This window comes from Heteronotia binoei, chromosome 12 (assembly GCF_032191835.1).
Source record: "Heteronotia binoei isolate CCM8104 ecotype False Entrance Well chromosome 12, APGP_CSIRO_Hbin_v1, whole genome shotgun sequence".
NCBI lineage: Eukaryota > Metazoa > Chordata > Lepidosauria > Squamata > Gekkonidae > Heteronotia > Heteronotia binoei.
In genome coordinates, this window is record NC_083234.1 from 63,668,914 (window position 1) to 63,690,516 (window position 21,603).

The 21,603-nt window shown below is 44.4% G+C and overlaps 1 protein-coding gene across 1 annotated transcript in view; it reads right to left on the reverse strand.

The window, feature by feature from the left end:
* Positions 1 to 21,603, reverse strand: part of TNFSF8 (TNF superfamily member 8) — a 62,255-nt gene that overhangs the window by 16,589 nt on the left and 24,063 nt on the right. The window contains exon 2 of the mRNA XM_060250628.1: positions 7,806 to 7,842. Within this exon, the coding sequence (XP_060106611.1) occupies positions 7,806 to 7,842 (37 nt within the window). The remainder of the gene's footprint in view (positions 1 to 7,805; positions 7,843 to 21,603) is intronic.

The following is a 21,603-nucleotide window of genomic DNA, read 5'->3' on the forward strand; positions in this document are numbered from 1 at the left end:
TTTAAGACCAAGTTTTACTCAGAACGTAACCTTTCGTGTGCTCTCTAAGCACACAAAAGCGTACGTTCTAAATAAAACTTGGTTGGTCTTAAAGGTGCACTCGACTCCTGCTTTGTTAAAAAGTAAATTAGGTAGACAAGAACATCACTGGGAAATACATGTCCTTTTGTTTTACCTAGCCTTGCGGCAACAGCAATTAACAGGCAACTTTTATTACCCTTTATTGCTATCCAGACCAAATGGTCTTCCAATTTATTACACTATTTCGTCATTTGATCTTAACTTTATATCAGTTTACACACTTAACCCACCAACTACATGTATTTCAGCCCACTGTACCCTATCCCCTCATCTGAAGAAGTATGCATGCATGCAAAAGCTTACATTCTGAATAAAACTTCATTGGTCTTAAAGGTGACACTTGACTCCAGCGTTATTCTACTGCTTCAGACCAACACAGCTGCCCACTTAGATCTTATGACAGGCAATTCAGTCTGAGGGAAGATCCTGGAGCAGGTTTTAAAGGGATCAGCCTGCAAGCATCTAAAGGACCACTTGATGATTCGGAGAAGTCAGCATGGATTTGTCCCCAACAGGTCCTGCCAGACCAACCTCATTTCCTTCTTTGGAAGGGGTGTTGAAAGACCTGAGTCAGATTGAGGTGACAAAAGAGGAGGTCCTACAACTGATAGACAAATTAAAAACTAATAAGTCACCGGGTCCGGATGGCATACATCCGAGAGTTCTGAAAGAACTCAAAATTGAACTTGTGGATCTTCTAACAAAAATCTGTAATCTTTCATTGAAATCTGCCTCCGTTCCTGAGGACTGGAAGGTAGCAAATGTCACCCCCATCTTTAAAAAAGGTTCCAGAGGAGATCCGGGAAATTACAGGCCAGTCAGTCTGACTTCAATACCGGGAAAGTTGGTAGAAACCATTATCAAGGACAGAATGAGTAGGCACATTGATGAACACGGGTTATTGAGGAAGCTCAGCATGGGTTCTGCAAGGGAGGATCTTGCCTCACTAACCTGTTACATTTCTTGAGGGGGTAAACAAACATGTGGACAAAGGAGACCCGATAGATGTTGTTTACCTTGACTTCCAGAAAGCTTTTGATAAAGTTCCTCATCAAAGGCTCCTTAGAAAGCTTGAGAGTCATGGAGTAAAAGGACAGGTCCTCTTGTGGATCAAAAACTGGCTGAGTAATAGGAAGCAGAGAGTGAGTATAAATGGGCAGTCTTCGCAGTGGAGGACGGTAAGCAGTGGGGTGCCGCAGGGCTCGGTACTGGGTCCCATGCTCTTTAACTTGTTCATAAATGATTTAGAGTTGGGAGTGAGCAGTGAAGTGGCCAAGTTTGCGGATGACACTAAATTGTTCAGGGTGGTGAGAACCAGAGAGGATTGTGAGGAACTCCAAAGGGATCTGTTTAGGCTGGGTGAGTGGGCGTCAATGTGGCAGATGCGGTTCAATGTGGCCAAGTGCAAAGTAATGCACATTGGGGCCAAGAATCCCAGCTACAAATACAAGTTGATGGGGTGTGAATTGGCAGAGACTGACCAAGAGAGAGATCTTGGGGTCGTGGTAGATAACTCACTGAAAATGTCAAGACAGTGTGTGTTTGCAATAAAAAAAGGCCAACGCCATGCTGGGAATTATTAGGAAGGGAATTGAAAACAAATCAGCCAGTATCATAATGCCCCTGTATAAATCGATGGTGCGGTCTCATTTGGAGTACTGTGTGCAGTTCTGGTCACCGCACCTCAAAAAGGATATTATAGCATTGGAGAAAGTCCAGAGAAGGGCAACTAGAATGATTAAAGGGCTGGAGCACTTTCCCTATGAAGAAAGGTTGAAACGCTTGGGACTCTTTAGCTTGGAGAAACGTCGACTGCGGGGTGACATGATAGAGGTTTACAAGATAATGCATGGGATGGAGAAAGTAGAGAAGGAAGTACTTTTCTCCCTTTCTCACAATACAAGAACTTGTGGGCATTCGATGAAATTGCTGAGCAGACAGGTTAAAACGGATAAAAGGAAGTACTTCTTCACCCAAAGGGTGATTAACATGTGGAATTCACTGCCACAGGAGGTGGTGGCGGCCACAAGTATAGCCACCTTCAAGAGGGGTTTAGATAAAAATATGGAGCACAGGTCCATCAGTGGCTATTAGCCACAGTGTATGTGTGTATATAAAATTTTTTGCCACTGTGTGACACAGAGTGTTGGACTTGATGGGCCGTTGGCCTGATCCAACATGGCTTCTCTTATGTTCTTATGTTTGATCGAGTGATGAGCTTACTGGATCGAGGGAATGCTGTTTATTGATTGATTTTATTTTATTTTATTTTTAGCCTGCCCTTCCCGTAGAACAGGCTCAGGGCGGGTTACATCATAAAAACAGTCAACAGTAAAAGACTAGTTTAAAATTTAAAATCTAAAATTAGACAGACAAAGATGGCAGATTCCGCCTCACAGATGTGACCTATTGTCCAGGTCCAACAGATCTTGTAGTGCTGGGATGGAATGAGGCGGGGAGGTCGGTAGCAAGTGATGCCCATCGTTGATGTTGTTTCCCTGGATTTCAGTAAAGCTTTTGACAGGGTTTCCCATGATGTTCTGATGGGCAAACTGGAGGACTGCGGACTGGACTCTAGGATAGTTAGGTGTTGGCAGCAGAGGATAGTTAGGTGTTGTTCTTGTCGGCAGCCGAGAAGAGGACTCGCAATAATGGGTTTAAATTAAGGGTGGGAAGGTACCGTCTGGCTATTAAGAAAAAACTTTTTTATAGGAAGAGTTGTTCAACAGTGGAATCAGCTACCAAGGGAGGTGGTGAGCGCCCCCTCCTTAGCCGTCGTTAAGCAGCAGCTGGACAAACACTTGTCAGGGATGCTCTAGGCTGATCCTGCACTGAGCAGGGGGTTGGATTAGATGGCCTGGATGGCCCCTTCCAACTTTATCTGCCCTAATTCCAAAGATGCATTATTTATTTATTTCTGTTAATTTGTATTCTGCCCTTTCCCGCAAGCAGGCTCAGGGCGGATCACAACAAGAGTTAAAACAATTAAAAACTACAAGCCAACACCATAAAATACAATAAAACAGATAATGCATATATCAAAGGCAGTAGTTCCCATGGGGTGCATTCTATATATTCGTACAGCGGTAGGCCCAGAGATGAAATAATAAATTAAGATAAAATAATCTACTATCATGGCAGGCAAGGAAGGCCAAGCAGATGGAAATAAGGATGTCCACTGTCTTGACCGAAGGCCCGGAGGAACAGCTCTATGAAATGGCATCAAATCAGGTAGGGCCCGGATCTCCCATGTACACCATGGGCAAAATACAATAAATTCAATAAATAATCTCTTATGTCTCTGTGTGCCTTTAATTAATTGCTAAATTCATATATATGCTCGATTAATAATTTTTAGATTTCTTAATGAATGTGTTATCAATAATACAGGACATGATAACATGCATGCTCACTGGTTTGCCAGCAACTCAGGCTGTGTGTGCTGGATGGCAATATGGACTGCCCTTGGCTGTAGCTCAGTGGAATATGCTTTGCAAGAAGAAAGTACCAAGCTCAATCCCAGTTAAAGGATCTCAGGTAGCAAATTCTCTTCCTAAGATAATGGGAAGCTGGTCAAAGTGGACAACAAGCAGAAAGATGGACCAGTAGTCTGACAGTATAACGCAGGTTCATATGTTCTACCTAGAGAAGGAATACACTTAGAGCTGTACTGTTGCACTTCTAGCATAATAAGGTTTGTGTATGATCATAGATAAATTAGTGCATGACATTTGATAGAAATCTCCATTTTAAAAGATGTATTCTGTGGAGCATTGTAAATTCAGTCCCTTCAGTCATGAAAGAGTTAACCTGTTTGTTTATGCATGCTAATTTTTAGTTAGTTAGCCTACCACCAATTAGAGCTGCTGCACTTATTTCCCGCCAGATAAAAGGAGGGGTTAGTCATAACTAACTGAGGTAAAGGTAGTCCTTTGTGCAAACATCGAGTCATTACCAACCCATGGGGTGATGTCACATCATGACATTTCCTTAGCAGGCTTTTTACAGGGTGGTTTGCCTTCCCCCGTCATCTCCACTTTACCCCCAGCAAGCTGGGTACTCATTTTAACAATTTCAGAAGGATGGAAGGCTGAGTCAGACTTGAGCTGGATACCTGACACCAGCTTCCACTGGAATTGAACTCAGGTTGTGAGTGGAGCTTAGACTGCAGTACTGCAACCTACCACTCTGCACCATGGGACTCCTTACACTGAGATAGGGAACTGCTATTGGTTAATTAGTTTATCAAGGATACTACGTGCTTTTGGTCATGTACTCTATTTGGGAGCTAGAGGGACAAAACTTTCTATTTCCTTTGTTCCCATAAAGAGGATAGAAGACACAAGGCTAGATCATCATAGAGACAAAATAGTGCTTAGAGCTAATTAGACAGGATGTTGCTATTTTCTCTTCCAATGTACCCTTTCCATGTTTTCTTTAGTAAAGTTTTCTTAAACTGGATACACACATGTAGCCGCCTTGCTTTTGCTCTACTAAATATCCAACAGATTCATTCCGCAAAAGAGATATTAACTTGACTATTTCATTATCTTACAATGTTAGTGGTTTTGTGTGGTGATAAACAGACCTGCAAATTTCCAGTTCTTGGTGAGTTCTTTAATATTTGAGGAGTCCTACTTTGTCCTTAAGAGCCCCATGGCACAGAGTGGTAAGGCTGCAGCGCTGCAGTCGGAGCCCTCTGCTCGCGACCTGAGTTCAATCCCAGCGGAAGCTGGTTCAGGCAGCTGGCTCCAGGCTGACTCAGCCTTCCATCATTTCAAGGTTGGTAAAATGAGTACCCAGCTTGCTGGGGGGAAAGTGTAGATGACTGGGGAAGGCAATGGCAAACCACCCCATAAAACGTCTGCCGTGAAAACATTGTGAAAGCAGCATCACCCCAGAGTCGACAACGACAGGTGCTTGCACAAGGGACTAGCTTTACCTTTACCTTTACCTTTACCTTTACCTTTTTTACTTTTGTCCTTGCCCAAGATCTTAAGTCCAATTTTGGGTGATTCTTATGAGCTAGTATTATGGGTAGTTTTACGCTTGTTTGTTTTAACCTGTGTATTTTTAGCTGTGCAATTTATGAAAGATGTCTGCTTTTTTAATTGATTGAAATGAGTTACTTTATGCGAAGTATGAAAAAAAAACATTTCTATTTCTCAGGCTTGTGAATGGATTGACATTATATTGGTTGTTTCAGTTTCCCTGTGGATGGGGAAATGGATGACGGAATGTTAATCCCTGCAATGAAAATCAACGTGTAAAATGTTGCTTCCTCTCTTTGGCACTAGAAGGCCGTGGGTATTGCTTCCATGCCATTCATATCCCTCTCTCTCTCTTTTTAAAAATCTTTTTAATGTACCAACACATTTCTGTTGATAAGCTTTGGAAAAGCCAGAATGCCTTGGGAAAGCCAAAGACAAGCCCAAAGAAAATGACAACACAGCAACACTGGTGGTCACCTATGGCTCACAACTCAAGCCAGTTCAAGGCACTATTAATGACCTACAACCCATGCTGGACAGTGACACTTCCCTCACACAGCCACTGGGGTCCCAAACTTTTCTTGCTTACAGACAGCCTTCTAACCTAAAACAACTTCTCAGCCATTGTAACTGCTCATATGCCAACAAAGGTCTATGAATCAATGAATGAGCAAACTTCTCAGCCGCAATGATAAACTACTTAACAGTGACATGGACTCTGGTACCAAGGCCTGCAACAAACCAAGATGCAAGCTTTGCTCTCGTATAGATCCTAACAAGACAATCAGCGGACCCAGCAACATTAGCCACACCTACTCAGGCTCCTACTCCTGCTCATCCTCTAATATGATTTATGCCATCGTGTGTCAGCAATGCCCTTCCACTCTCTACATTGAATAAACAGGACAATCCCTGTTTAGAAGAATTAATGGACATAAGTCTGACAGCAGAAATCACAACATTAAGAAAAAAAAACCAGTGGGGGGACATTTTAACCTTCTAAAACCTTCAGTTGCTGACCTAAAAATGGAGAGCCAGTTTGGTGTAGTGGTTGAGTGTGCGGACTCTTATCTGGGAGAACTGGGTTTGATTCCCCACTCCTCCACTTGCACCTGCTAGCATGGCCTTGGGTCAGCCATAGCCCTGGCAGAGGTTGTCCTTGAAAGGGCAGCTGCTGTGAGAGCCCTCTCCAGCCCCACCCATCTCACAGGGTGTCTGTTGTGGGGGAGGAAGGTAAAGGAGATTGTGAACCGCTCTGAGACTCTTTGGAGTGGAGGGCGGGATATAAATCCAATATCTTCTTCTTCTAAAAGTAGTAGTTCTCTTACAAAGGAATGTCAAAGGGCGGTTAGAAAGAGAGATTGCTGAATTGCAACTGATAGCAAAGCTCAAAACAGTGCGTCCACCTGGACTGAATTGAGATCTAGGTTTCCTGTCTCATTACAAATGCTGATTTCTCCAGGCCTACTACCTCTCTGCATATCACACCTAATCCAATAACATAGGGCTGCCAGTTTCCCATTCCAGATGGGGTTTCCCTGATTTCAGGGGCTCCAATCTGCTGCCTGCCAGCTAGCTGGTGGGAGAAGATCCACCCCCAAACAGCCCCCTTCTGCACTGATGTAATGGGTGTTAAGAAAATATCAGCCTGCCTTTCTGAGCCCATAAATGTAAACATAGATCTGGTCAACTAGCATTTACAGCAATAGTGTTACAGATCACAAAGGGGACACTTGGTAGGAGCACCATAGGTGACACATCTAGCTAAGGATGGAATTCTAGCAGGAGCTGCTTTGCACATTAGGCCACCGCCCCCCCCCCCCCCCCGATGTAGCCAATCCTCCAAGAGTTTAGAATAAAAGAGCCTTGTAAGCTCCTGGAGGATTGGCTACATCAGAGGTGTGTGGCCTAATATGCAAAGGAGCTTCTGCTAGAATTCCATCCCTGCATCTAGCAGAAGACCAAAATGATATCCCATGTCACAAAAGAAAAAAAACAAAGAAGTATTTTTAAAAGATAACTAAAAAGATGATCAAAAAGAAAGAGATAAAATAGAACTACAATGGTTTCTTTTGTGCCCCAGCTTGTGGGGGCTTTGGCAGATGAGGTGACTTCTTGCACAGAATGCAATACTTGCAGGGAGGCAACAGACTTTTTTCTCAGGGCCGGATCTACATATTTTTTGAGTGGGGGCAAAGCCAAAAAATGACACCCCCACTCAAAAAAATGGGAGGCATATGATCTGCCTCCCGCTCCCCATTTAAACACCCTCATGGGAGGAAAGCCATGGAGCTGCCTTTCCTGCCTTGTGGGGAGACCACAAAGGCAGGCAATCTGTCTCCCCCTCTCCATTTAAGCACTCCTGTGGGGTGTTTAAATGGGGAGGGAAGCCAGGGGGCTGCCTATCCCACCTCCCTGCCTCACACGGGGAGATGGCAAAGGCAGGTGACCTGCCTCCCTGTCCCCATTTAAACATCCTGGCAAGGTGTTTAAATGGGGAGGGAAGCCATGGGACTGCCTTGTGGGGTGGTGGCAAAAGCAGCTGATTTTTGTCCCCCCACATGGGGGGGCACTCAATTCAATGCCTGCTTCTCAGCAGTGCCCAGGGCTGGTGCCCCCTCTGCCCTCCCTAGTTTTGGCGCTGCTATTTTTGCACCAAAATCCAACATTTTCATCCCCCAAATTATACATTAGCCCCATTCTCTTTTGCTTTCCCAAGTCAGATCATCTTACCGTTATTCTGTAGTCCTTCAGACTGTGGGCAGGACTCCTTCAAGAGAGCACAAAACAGGAGAGTTAGATAGATGATTCCTGGTCCATAATTTTATTCATTATATTCACTGACCACTGGTGTGTAGTGGCTGTTGTCTTTTATCCTCCCCTTCTGCAAGGCAATCTGCATGAGGCTCTTCTCCCCCATCTTAACGTACCACTGACCCTCGTGAAATAGGTTAGATTTCAAAAAAGAGTAACTGACATCCGGCCACTCAAGGCTTCTTTTGAGCAGGAACGCACACAGCTGGCTTGGCATGAGGGGGTGTGGCCTAATATGCAAATATATTCATGCTGGGCTTTTTTGTAGAAAACAATGGTGAAACAATGTGATGTCCGGAGGTGTAGCTAAAGATGCAAATGAGTTCCTGCTAGGCTTTTTCTACCAAAAAAGTCCTGCAGCCACTTATAAATTGAATAAATCAAATCACTCTAAGGATTTCTTCATAGGGGAATATGGACTCTGTTTTCAACAGCCTTACAGTGTAATCCTGTGCTGAGTTACTCCAGTCTAGGTCAACTAGTTTCAATGGGCTTAGACTGGATTAACTCTGGAGTAACACTAAAGAAGGAAATGGCAAACCACTCCAGTGTCCTTGCCAAGAAAACCCCATGAACAGTAATAAAAGGCTAAAAAGATATGGCGCTGGAGGATGAGCCCCTCAGGTTGGAAGGTGCCCAATATGCTACTGGGGAAGAGCGGAGGGCAACTCCATGTAATCACAGAAAGAGTGAAGCAGCTGGGCCAAAGCCGAAAGGATGCTCAGTTGTGGATGTGTCTGATGGTGAAAGAACAATCCGATGCTGCAAAGAACAATACTGCATTGGAACTTGGAATGTAAGATCTATGAATCAAGGTAAGCTGGATGTAGTCAAACAAGAGATGGCAAGACTGAACATCGACATCTTGGGAATCAGTGAACTAAAATGGATGGGAATGGGTGAATTTAACTCAGAGAATCACTACATCTACATCTATTATTGTGGGCAAGAGTCCCGTAGAAGAAATGATGTGGCCTTTACAGTTAACAAGAGAGTGAGGAAGGCAGTAATGGGATACAATCTCAAAAATGATAGAATGATCTTGGTCTGTATCCAAGGCAAACCATCCAGTATCACAGTAATCCAAGTCTATGGCCCAACCACTGATGCAGAAAAGATTGAAGTGGACCAGTTCTATGAAGATCTACAACACCTTCTAGAATTAACACCAAAAAAAGAAGTCCTCCTCATCATAGTGAACTGGAATGCCGAAGTAGGAAGTCAAAAGGTAACCGGAACAACTGACAAGTTTGGCCTTGGAGAACAAAATGAAGCCAGTCAAAGGCTAGCAGAGTTTTGTCAAGAGAACAAACTGGTCATAGCGAACACCCTCTTCCAACAACCTAAAAGGCGACTCTACACATGAACATCACCTGATGGGCAATACAGAAATCAGATTGATTATATACTCTGCAGTCAAAGATGGAGAAGTGCCTTACAGTCAGCAAAAACAAGACCTGGAGCTGACTGCGGCTCAGATCATGAGCTACTCATTGCAAAATTCAGGCTTAAACTGAAGAAAACTGGGGAAGCCATCAGGCCATTCAGGTTTGACTTTGATTACATCCCTTATGAATATACAGTGGAGGTGAATAATAGGTTTAAGGAACTAGAATTGATAGACAGCATGCCAGAAGAACTATGGACAGAGGTTCATGACATTGTACAGAAGGCAGCAATCAGTACCATTCCAAAGAAAAAGAAATGCAAGAAAACAAAATGGCTGTCTGATGAGGCTTTACAAGTAGCTGAGGAAAAAAGGAAAGCAAAAGGCAAAGGTGAAAAGGAAAAAATCACCCAACGGAATGCAGATTTTCAGAGAACAGCAATGAGAGATAATAAGGCCTTCCTGAAAGAACAATGCAAAGCAATAGAGGAAAATAATAAAATGGGAAGGACAAGAGATCTCTTCAAGAAATAGGAGAAATCAAGGGAATGTTTTGTGCAAAGATGGCCATGATAAAGGACAAAAATGGTAGGGACTTAACAGAAGCAAAAGAGATCAGGAAGAGGTGGCAAGAATACTCAGAATTGTACAAGAAGGACCTCAATGTCCTTGACAACCATGACAGTGAAATCACTGACCTTGAGCCAGACATCCTGGAGTGTGAAGTCAAATGGGCCTTAGAAAGCATTACTAACAACAAAGCGAGCGGAGATGATGGCATCCCAGTTGAGCTATTCAAAGTCCTAAAAGATGATGCTGTTAAAGTGATGAACACATTATGTCAACAAATTTGGAAAACAGAACAGTGGCCACAGGATTGAAAAAGGTCAGTTTATATCCCAATCCCAAAGAAGGGTAATGCCAAGGAATGTTCAAACTATCACACCATTCCACTCATTTCACATGCCAGCAAGGTCATGTTAAAGATCCTACAAGCTAGGCTTCAGCAGTACGTAGATTGGGAACTACCAGAAGTTCAAGTTGGGTTTCAGAGAGGTAGAGGAACTAGAGATCAAATTGCTAACATTTGATGGATTATGGAGAAAGCACAGGAGTATCAGAAAAACGTCTATTTCTGCTTGATTGACTATGCTAAAGCCCTTGATTGTGTGGATCACAACAAACTGCGGCAACTCCTTAAAGAGATGGGAGTACCAGACCACCTCACATGTCTCCTGAGAAACCTGTAAAAGGGTCAAGAAGCAACAGTCAGAATGGAATATGGAACAATTGATTGGTTTAGAATAGGAAAAGGAGTTCAACAAGAATGTATATTGTCACCCTGCTTATTTAATTTATATACATAATGCGGAATGCTGGCCTGGATGAAGCAGAAGCCGGAATTAAGATTGCTGTGGAAAACATCAACAACCTCAGGTATGCAGATGATACCACACTAATGGCGGAAAGTGAGGAGGACCTAAAGAACCTCTTGTTGAGGGTGAAAGAGGAGAGCACAAACATAGGCTTGAAACTCAACATTAAAAAAAAATAAGATCATGGCATCCAGCCCCATCACACCATGGCGAATAAAAGGGGAAGACATGGAAGTAATGACAGACTTCACATTTCTGGGATCCAAGATCACTGCAGGTGGTGACTGTAGCCATGAAATTAAAAGATGTTTGCTCCTTGGGAGGACAGCTACAGCGAACCTGGGCTGTATAATAAAAAGTAGAGATATCACCCTGCCAACAAAAATCCAACAAAGCGATGGTATTCCCAGTAGTAATGTATGGCTGTGAGAGCTGGACCATAAGGAAGGCCGAGCGCAGAAGAATAGATGCTTTTGAGCTGTGGTGCTGGAGAAGAATCTTGAGAGTCCCTTGGACTGCAAGAAGATCAAATCAGTCAGTCCTAAGGGAAATCAATCCAGACTGTTCCCTGGAAGGTCAGATGCTTAAGCTGAAGCTCAAATACTTTGGCCACCAAATGAGAAGGGAGCAATCATTGGAGAAAATCCTGATGCTGGGAAAGACAGAAGGCAAAAGAAGAAGGGGATGGCAAAAGATGAGATGGCTGGACAGCATTACTGATGTAACAAACATGAATTTGAGCAGACTTCGGAGGATGGTGGAAGACAGGAGGGCCTGACGTGGCTTTGTCCATGGGGTCACAAAGAGTCGAACTCGACTGTGCAACTGAACAACAACAACAACAACAAAACTCTGCATAGGATTGAAATGGTTTGAGAGTAGGGCTGAAGCTGGAGAGAAGGGCTCAAATCTGCATTTAGTTACAATACTTGGTGACATTCAGCTAAACCCTGAATCTCAGGCAAAATCAGTCACCTCTTATTTGAAAATCAGTCACCTCTTACTTAAAATCTAAAATTTAGAATGGACCTCATTCAGGTAGTGTGGGTAAAAGAAAGGGAACCGTTGTCTTCTCCATCCCAGTGAATCTTCCTTGGAAGAGGATCTTAACTAAGTAATTTTTGAACTGCACCCATATGGCCTCATCCTCCATCCGGAAATGGGAAAGAGGGAGTTTAAGAGAGCAGAGGAACTTCCTTCCTTCCTTCCTTCCTTCCTTCCTTCCTTCCTTCCTTCCTTCCTTCCTTCCTTCCTTCCTTCCTTCCTTCCTTCCTTCCTTCCTTCCTTCCTTCCTTCCTTCCTTCCTTCCTTCCTTCCTTCTTTCCTTCCTTCCTTCCTTCCTTCCTTCCTTCATCTGATGTTCATGTCTTTTGGCTCTCAAACATCTGATGTTTATTCTATGTGGCTCTTATGTTAAACAGGTTTGGCCACCCCTGGTCTGAAAGCTACAGTTGATACAGAATGCTGTACCAACCTAATTATTTCATTTCTATCCAATCACACCTTTATTTGCATAACAAAGAGATATACAGAGATTTGCCAACCAAACAACAATCAGATATATCTGTTCAAAGCATAAAAGGCTAAACTAAGGTTAAGATCACAATAAAACCTGCTTAGAATAATTTTTAACAATTTCAGCCAAGAATTTGGCAACAGCTTTTGTGATATCAATTATGTTGTCATTTAACAGGAAATGGCAATCAATCATATTTTCTTGAATGTAGGACAGTAAGGAAAGACTATCTAACAGAACCTTTCGGAGATTAGTATACAGTTGGAAGTTCAATAAGATATGCTAGATGGAATCCGGTGAGCTTGACCCACATAGACAATGTCTCTTGCTAAAGGGGACTTGAAGAAATCTCCCATAGAGATTGGAGGGAAATGCATTCATCCTAGCCAGCATAAAAACTCTCCGATGTTGTGTATTATCTAATTCAGATAAATATTTGGCCATTTTCCTGGCCATCTGATTAAGTCCAAGTGAGGCAGGAGAGCAGGTATAAAATTGGACAGGACATAGTTTATGAGATTCTAGATCTAAGATTCTCTGGGTGTTTTCGCACTTACCTTTTACTGGCGCGACGACCCTCCTCACGCCGGCGGATCTGCAGTGATTTCGCACTAGAAGCGCCGGCGCAGCCCAAAGAGCCGGCTACTTCCGTCGCTAAGCCAGCGCAAACGTTTTCCTGCTTCTTGGCGGTTTCCGTTTGCGCTGGCTTAGCGACGGAAGTAGCCGGCGCAATGGGCTGCGCCGGCGCTTCTAGTGCGAAATCACTGCAGATCCGTCGGCGTGAGGAGGGTCGTCGCGCCAGTAAAAGGTAAGTGCGAAAACACCCTCTGTTTGATAAATCTAAAATTATAAGATTCATCAGATAAAAATAGACTGTCAATTGCAATTCCCATGTGTTTGAGCTTCGACATTATTCCATCTTGCCAAGCAGCGTTATAAGGGTCTCTTTTTAAGTAGTTGAGCAAGCTAGCTGGTTCAGCCCTATAAAATATCCATAACCAATATTTAGAAGTTAGAGCCCAAGCTTTTGTTTCAATCAGAAATTGACCTGCTTCTGAAAAGATTACAAAATAAGGAACACAGTTGGGGATTCCTAAAAGTTGTTGCAGAAATGCAGCCTGGATATTTTCTGTTTTTTGGTTCAGAGCATTAATTCACAGAGGGATACCGTACAAAATCTGTGATAATGTTTTAGCATTAAGAGCTCTGATTGTAGCAGGAAAACATTGGTTACCTTTTTTTGTAATAAAACTGTTTAATTTGAGATGAAGAACAACTAGCTATATTTATTATTCTGTCATGATGAACTGCCCATTTGAGATTGTAATTAAAGTTTATACCCAAATATTTAAAGCATTTGGATTGCTCAATTTCCTGCTTGCCTATATACCATTTTTGTGGTCGCCAACTTTTAGAAAAAAATACAACTTTAGATGTGGAATAATTTATAGCAAGTGAGTTAAGCTGGCAGTAGTTGTTAAAAGCTTTCAGGTATCGCTGCAGGCCGACTCTTGTGCAGGAAAGTATAAGAACATAAGAGAAGCCATGTTGGATCAGGCCAATGGCCCATCAAGTCCAACACTCTGTGTCACACAGTGGCAAAAAATTTTATATACACACATACACTGTGGCTAATAGCCACTGATGGACCTGTGCTCCATATTTTTATCTAAACCCCTCTTGAAGGTGGCTATACTTGTGGCTGCCACCACCTCCTGTGGCAGTGAAATATAGTTGTATCATCAGCATACAATAATATTGGGACTGAGAGATCATTTAATTTAGGTGGGTGCTCATTTATGTAACTAAGATATTGTGCCATATCATTTAAGAAAAGATTAAAAAGATGTGGGGCTAACACACACCCTTGTTTAACTCCTTTACAAACCAGTATTTTTTTCAGTTAGGTGTCCTATAGATGAGAATTTTTTTCCTGGCAAGTTGTATTTGTATGTAAATTCTTTAATAAATTTAACAGATGGGGATCTATTTTAAGATCCTTTAGTTTATTCTATAGTTTGTTTCTGTCCACAGAGTCGAATGCACTCTTCAGATCTATAATTATAATTATAGATCTCACTTTTCAAAAAGTTGCTTGAGGTAGTTTCAAAAGAAATGACGCACACGTCCAGCACGTGGCACAAAACTTGGAAATAAACATCACACAATACAATCACAATAATAACAAAAAAGAGTTTGGCGGTATTATGGAAATATTTTGGAAGTTAAAAGAATAAAAAAGAAGCATAGCTGACTTCTTCAGTTCTGCTTGCATTCAAGTCCCTTTTATGGCTTCTCCACTTACCCAGTCATTTTTTCTTGGATCACATTAATGAAATTTGATGGAAAGATTAATTGATGCTATTTTGGCATCAATTGCATGCAAAAGGCATAAAAATGGTATGAAATTGCAGCAAAATCAACCAATGGGAATTTTTCAAAACAATATAGTTGATTGCAAATATTTCAGTCATTTGCATGGATATAGGATAGGGATGATTTTAAATATCTTACCTCTGCTGTTTCAATCTCTCATCAAACTTTCTCCATAAATGTATGCATTTTTTAATTTTATGCCATTCACATTCAGTCTTTACACCGTTTAAATGCAATTAACACTAAAAATGTAGCAGTACTCTTTTCATAAAATGTTGTCAGTTTGGCCCAAATAAAGAAAAGGTGACTTCAGATTCTCTAGACAAGGGAGAACACATGCCCGTGCCTAATTTTCAAATTGAAACTGTGTTGACATAAAATTCAATACCATCCTCAATACATACGAAACCATTACATTGTATGTATCAATAGTACATAGACTGCAAATAAAAGATGTACAAAATGTGTACGAAATGTATCTAAAAAACCAACAGCAAAAACCAGAGAACTGAAATTGTTTATCACAATGATTAACAGTTTTTAAATGAAATTGTAGAGGATATATTTTGTCCTCTGTTCTTTAGGTTCAGTATCTTGGAAATGGAATGGAATGGAACTATAACCAGAAACCCCATTCTCTGATGTAGGTGTACAGAGATTTGTCATTTAGTTCAGTTGCAAGTCTTTAATCGCATATATCAGGGGTCATGTAGTAGAAAAAGAGATGCCGGAGCTTATTAGTACAATTCATTTGCATATGCCACACCCTGACATCTCCGGAAGGTGTACTGAATTATATCAGCTCATCATCTAACTTAAAATGCTTCTTGAATTATTATTGTCATAGTAAAACCTTAATCCCATCATACTTTTAAAATTACTTTCTCCTATGTGGCCACAGTGGCATGATGAAGATTTCCATCTGTCTGCTTCATATGTTTGGTTATTTTCCCATTTTTGTAGGGGGAAATATTAGAAAGTTTGTCAAATCTTAGAATTCAGCAAAATTCTCCCAGGAGGTTTGAAAAATGGAGCCCAGAAGCAAGTATCCTTGGGGGGGGGGGGGGGGTAAGAAAGAAAGAGCACAATAAAATGTAGAGGTTGTGAAGCTCCACTCCTGTGAGCTCCTGCCCAAAATGAAGCCTGGCATATATAGACATATATAATAAAAAGTTGGGCAAATTACAAATTAGAAGAGTACAGAATCCGTACAGAGGAAGATTAAAAATACAAGATAAAAACAGCAACAGAGTAACAGCATAATAAAACCTAATACATAATATTACTTATCAGGATGTGTAATAATAGCACTATGAAGAAACTTTGCTACTTGTCATTTAGGATTGAACAGGGGTTATATGGGAGAGAAGGCAGCGCAAGATAGCCCAATCTCATCAGACCTTGGAAACAAAGCAGGATCAGTACTTGGAATGCAATGTTCTCTCTAATTCCCCCTCCTAAGTGTAGCAGTTTTCATCCTGAGCAGAATAGAAGAAGGAGGAGGAGGAGGAGAAGAAGACTGCAGATTTATACCCCGCCGTTATCTCTGAATCAGAGACTCAGAGCTGCTTACAATCTCCTATATCTTCTCCCCCCACAAAAGACACCTTGTGAGGTTGGTGGGGCTGTGTGGTCTCTTACAGCAGCTACCCTTTCAAGGACAACTCCTGCGATAGCTATGGCTAACCCAAGGCCATTCCAGCAGCTACAAGTGGAGGAGTGGGGAATGAAACCCAGTTCTCCAAGATAAGAGTCCGCAAATTTAACCACTGTGTGAGGAAAAGCCCCCTACTTTTCATACACGTGAACATCATGATTACCAGCATGGTTGCCAGGGCGCCTGGAGAAGTAAGCTTGCATCTTCCTGGCCAGTGAATGCGAGTGACGCTACCCAGGAACTACATAAGACTCCCGTGTACCTAGTAACAAGTATATAAGCGCTTGAGTCAGGCACAAAGTGTCTGCAGCCGCGCTCTAAAGGTTCCCCGCCATCGCGTGAAACCCGCCATGGTAAGGAGGAGGCTACGCCGCCATGGAGCTGTCCAGGCGAACGGTGTTGAAGCGCTAAGCATGGAAACCACTGTGTTCTGCTAACACCACATGTAGCCATCTTCCTGCCTGGATAGGATTCATTCCTTCTATGTGGAAACCTCACGTACACACCTTGAGTCATTCCTAGCCCGCAAGCAACCCACCTAGTCTATGAATGGATTAATGGCTCCACTATTAATCCTGATTGCCCAGTGATTTCCTAAACAACTGTCTTCACCCCGGAGAGTTGAGAAAGAGGAAGGATCTCTCCTGATACCACCAAGCCCTTTTGTCTACACCGGAATACCTAGGTGCATATCTGATTCTCTATTGTCCCTTTCCCAGTTAATCCCATCTCCTCCCAATCACCCAACCATTCCCACATTGATACCAACGGAGCCACCCCAGGCCCTGTCGCAACCTGGAAGTTTCCAGGATGCCCAGGATGAAGGTGATGTTCATTGGTTGAAGCACACACCCAATCAGGTGTCGCCATTGACCCACCATTGGTCCAGCCGATGTCCAGCCTTCCTGGTCATCTGCAGAACCTCCCATTACCACTCCCAGTCACCTCCCATCCCCTCAGGACTAAGGTGACTCTATATAACCTGTGGACTAGCTACCCACAGGTGTGCCTTCTACTCAGTAAACCCCCATTCCCGCTGGGTAGTAACACCCCCGATTCCTGATCAGTTTCGGGACCTTTCCCCCATTTCCTCATTCGTCGCCATCGGAGCCTTCCATTGGAGTCTGCGAGAGGTAGTATTGCCCTGTATGTCCATTCCTTTATGTTCCCCTATCGATCTCTCTATTTTTCCTAGACCTGTATGAATGTGTGATTGATTTTATACCTTGTGTGAACGAACTATTGTTTCAAATAAACCACAATTGATTTTATTAAATTAGAGTCTTTTTATTGAGCATTGACTCTCTGATCGGTTGAGCCTCGTATACATAGATAAAAGATTCCGTTTTGGGGCTAGCTGTCTCTCAGTCTAATTCCCCAACTTTATTTGGAGAGCAGTTTCCCTAACAGAAATTGGTGGAGAAAGCGTTGGCATTATCCTGTTTGTGCGAACGCACGCGAGTCGACACGCGTGTCTTCATACAGACAGACGTAAGGTTGCACCGTTCAGAAAGTCTTGCTAGCGAGGCTATTGCATGAGTGATTGAGTGAATGAGTTCTGTGTGAAAGGCTCTAGCGAGCATCTATAAAAATTGTGGGTTGGGCTGCTCCCGTTTCTACCATTCAGCGTTGGACTTCTCAGCCGCCCCGAGGAGGCCAGACACCTCGCAAGAGGACTGAGCCCAATCGAACGCAAGGGGGAAGTCCCGTGAAGTCCGGCCGCCGTCCCGAGGCCTTCTAAACGCGTCTATCGTGGGAGGGAATGTCAGGACAGGCTAGGATTGTTTAAGATCTGGATAGAGCACCCTTCCCTTCTCCTTTCCTTTAGAGCTGAGTGCACACACGCACACACACTACATACACGCTCAGACACCCACACACACACACCCAAGTCCTTACACGAGTCTAGGCCAAGGCTAGTCTAAGGCACCCGACAGTCAAGAAGGCAGGCGGGTCACAGGACCGCTGCAATCTGACTGCTGGGCAACTTTTATTTTGTTTTTATTTGCCCGAGACGCGATCGTTGGGTCGGCTCGCGGCTCCCTTTTCTGGCCGAGACGCAATCATAGGATTGGCTCGCTGCCCAAAACTCTGCCCGGAGACGCGATCGTTGGGTCGGCCCGTGGCTCCCTTTTTCACCCGAGACGCGATCGTTGGGTCGGCTCGTGGATTTCCCCTTCTGGCCGAGACGCAATCATAGGATTGGCTCGCTGCCCAAAACTCTGCCCGGAGACGCGATCGTTGGGTCGGCCCGTGGCTCCCTTTTTTTACCCGAGACGCGATCGTTGGGTCGGCTCGTGGATTTCCCCTTTTGGCTGAGACGCGATCGTTGGGTCGGCTCATTGCCTAAAACTCTGCCCGGAGACGCGACCGTTGGGTCGGCCCGTGGCTCCCCTTTTTCACCCGAGACGCGATCGTTGGGTCGGCTCGTGGATTTTCCCTTTGGCTGAGACGCAATCATAGGATTGGCTCATTGCCTAAAACTCTGCCCGGAGACGCGATCGTTGGGTCGGCCCGTGGCTCCCCTTTCTCACCCGAGACGCGATCGTTGGGTCGGCTCGGTGCCCCGTAACCTTAGCTGAAACACCACCGGAGGTTGGCAGTAGGCGAGATATAAAGAAAACTAAACTGAAATGGAGATTTTCGCCAAAAAGGAGGAAGTCCCCAAGTTGGAAAAATGGTTGTTGAAGAAAGGGGACAACCCTTGGCAAAAGGGAATCTTTGACCAAGGCCCTGATCCCCTCCAGTCCTTTAGAGACATATTTGAGGAAAATTGCAGCAACAAAACAATTAGCACTGGCAAAAGAGACCTTTTTGCCACGTGGGGTTTGTTTGAAGCCCTGCGGGATAGCTCAGCCCTGATTAAACAACTCAGGGAGCAGCTTACGCAGAGAAATCAGGAAATAAAGCAGCACGAAGTGCAGGCAGAGAAGAAAGAACAGGAATTGGAGACAATTCTTAAGAAACACGCAGAGGTGCTGGAGAGGGAGTTCCAAAAGCAGACTGCAGAAAGGGAATCCATACTCCAGAACCATGCGGCGGTGATGGAGCGGGAGTTCCAAAAACAGACTGCAGAAAGGGAATCCATACTCCAGAACCATGCGGCGGTGCTAGAGAGGGAGTTCCAGAGGCAAACCGCAGAAAGGGAGTTTCTACTCCAGAGCCATGCGGAAAAATTGGAACAAGTGCAGCAGGATCACGAACTCGAGAAGGCAGAGTTGCACAGGAGACACGCTGCAGAAATAGATAGGATAGCGCAGGAGAATAATACCCTGGACCTTGACTGGCAACAGGCAAGTCGGACCGTAGAGGAGATTAAGGCTGAGAAACTCACCATAGCTATAGCATATCAAGATACAATAACAGCTCTAAAGAAGGCCCAATTGCAAGTAAAGGCATTGAGCAAAGAGCTGGAGCAAACCAAAAACCGGAATGACAAACTGCAATATGCCGTTGAAATAGCCACAGAAACGGTGAAGAAAACCAAAGAGGCAGCTAACCATGAGGCGTGTAAAAAAGAAATTGCCGCACTACAGCAGAAGTTAGACCGTAAAAATGCTCTTATAGCAACGGTCTCCCCATCCACCTTCTATGCTTTTTCGGACGAGGAAAGTGAGGATGAGGAGGAAATAGAACCCTGTGAGATTGCCCCCGCCCCAGTATGCCCGGTGGTCACCCGGCAAACTACCACTAGACAGGGGAACGGTAAAGAGACGGTGCAGATAACTAAGGAGGTTAAGGATTGGAAAATTGAAAATATTAAAATGGCACACCAAATTCTTGGCCCATATAATAGAGAAACCTCCATCCGATGGATGATGCAAATGTACCGTGAATACCCAAACATAACCATTAGGGAGCTAAATCAGGTCCTGAGGTTGGCTTTAAACGGCCCTCATGTAGAAAAGGTGAGAGAAAAATTGATAGTCGCTCACACAGGCGCCATAACCACCTTGGAGTGGATAGCTGAACTATTGAGAATTACTTGGAATGAAGAGAATGTTAAATATGTGTATACCCAGACTGTGCAAGGCCCAGATGAAGACCCTATGGTCTATCTAACAAAGAAACAATTCTTAGCCTTAGTTGCCGAAGTAGTATTCCCGGAGGAAGAGGGTCAGGAGCCCGACTACGATGACGCTGATTTTATAACAGATGTCATTAAAGGCCTCAACCCAGAAATGCGGCAGGCACTAGGACCCACACATGCACCTAACCCCAAATGGAGCGCACTTTATGCCAATCTGGAAAATATTAGCAGATATATGGACACGGTTGCGCAAGGGAAAAAGAGTAGTAAGAAAGACCGGGCTAAGGAAGCTGTTAATACAGTTACTTATGCTAACAACGGGCCTCACTCTCAGTATCAGAAGAGGGAAGTTAATCCGGACCCCTATAACCCATCGCAGCCTCCAGTCAATCCTCCAACCGGACAAAATAAGCACGCTCAGGCGCGGAGCAATGGGAAACCGGCCAGGCAGAAGCCCGGAGCGGGGGGAGGGAACCCTAACTATCAACCGAGAGCCCCTCCTCCACCCGTGCAGCCCTCGGCCCCTTTTCCTTCTCCCGCAGTGCAGCCGCCTCCGGTCCCACAGCCTAACATAATGACGGGCCCTTATGGGGAGGTGTCATGGGTGCTGGGGACCCTTCAGAGGAAGTTGAGTCTGATGAGGAAACTGTGCCCCTGTCACCTGCACCAGTGCCCCTGCCTCCTGCTGGAGAAGATCCCAGCCCCCCTGCCTCGCCCTCTCGGGTGGCTCGTGTGCGTGACCGCCTCCGGCAGGACCTCAGGGATCGGAGGAGGGCGGCACGCTCACAAGCAAGACGCTCCCTGAGCCCTGAGTTCTGAGAGGATTCTGGCCCTTCTAAGAGCAAGGATGCTTGAGTGGTAACAGGATCCTGGCTGCCTCCCTGAGCCAGCAATTAGCCCAAACGGGCAACAGCCAGCAGAGGGCTATATAGCTGTGGGCTTTGGGAGGAAGCTTTGTGGAAGCAACTAGTCATCTCCCTGACATTCTGGCATCCACTCCGGCTTGACTTTGGTTCCTGACTCCCTGACTTTGGCTTTGGACTTCTGGACTCCCTGACCTCGGCTTCTGGACCTCAGACCTGCGATACTTCTACAGTGATTCGGATTTGGCGCCTCGGACCCTCCTGCTTACTGGCTACAGACCTCGGACTGCCTCTGGACTTTGCCTGACCCGGCCCCAGCCGTGACAGATTGCTTCCACCGACAAACACCCACTCCACAGGATGGATGCTGAAGCAAGTGAAACCACAGAACTACTGGCTGCGCTCCAAGCCCAGGTACAGCAGCTAACACAGGCAGTAGTGCACTTGCAGCAACAACCTGCGGCCAGTGCTCCAGCCAAGTGCCCAGTTCCCCCACCTGACAGATTTGGGGG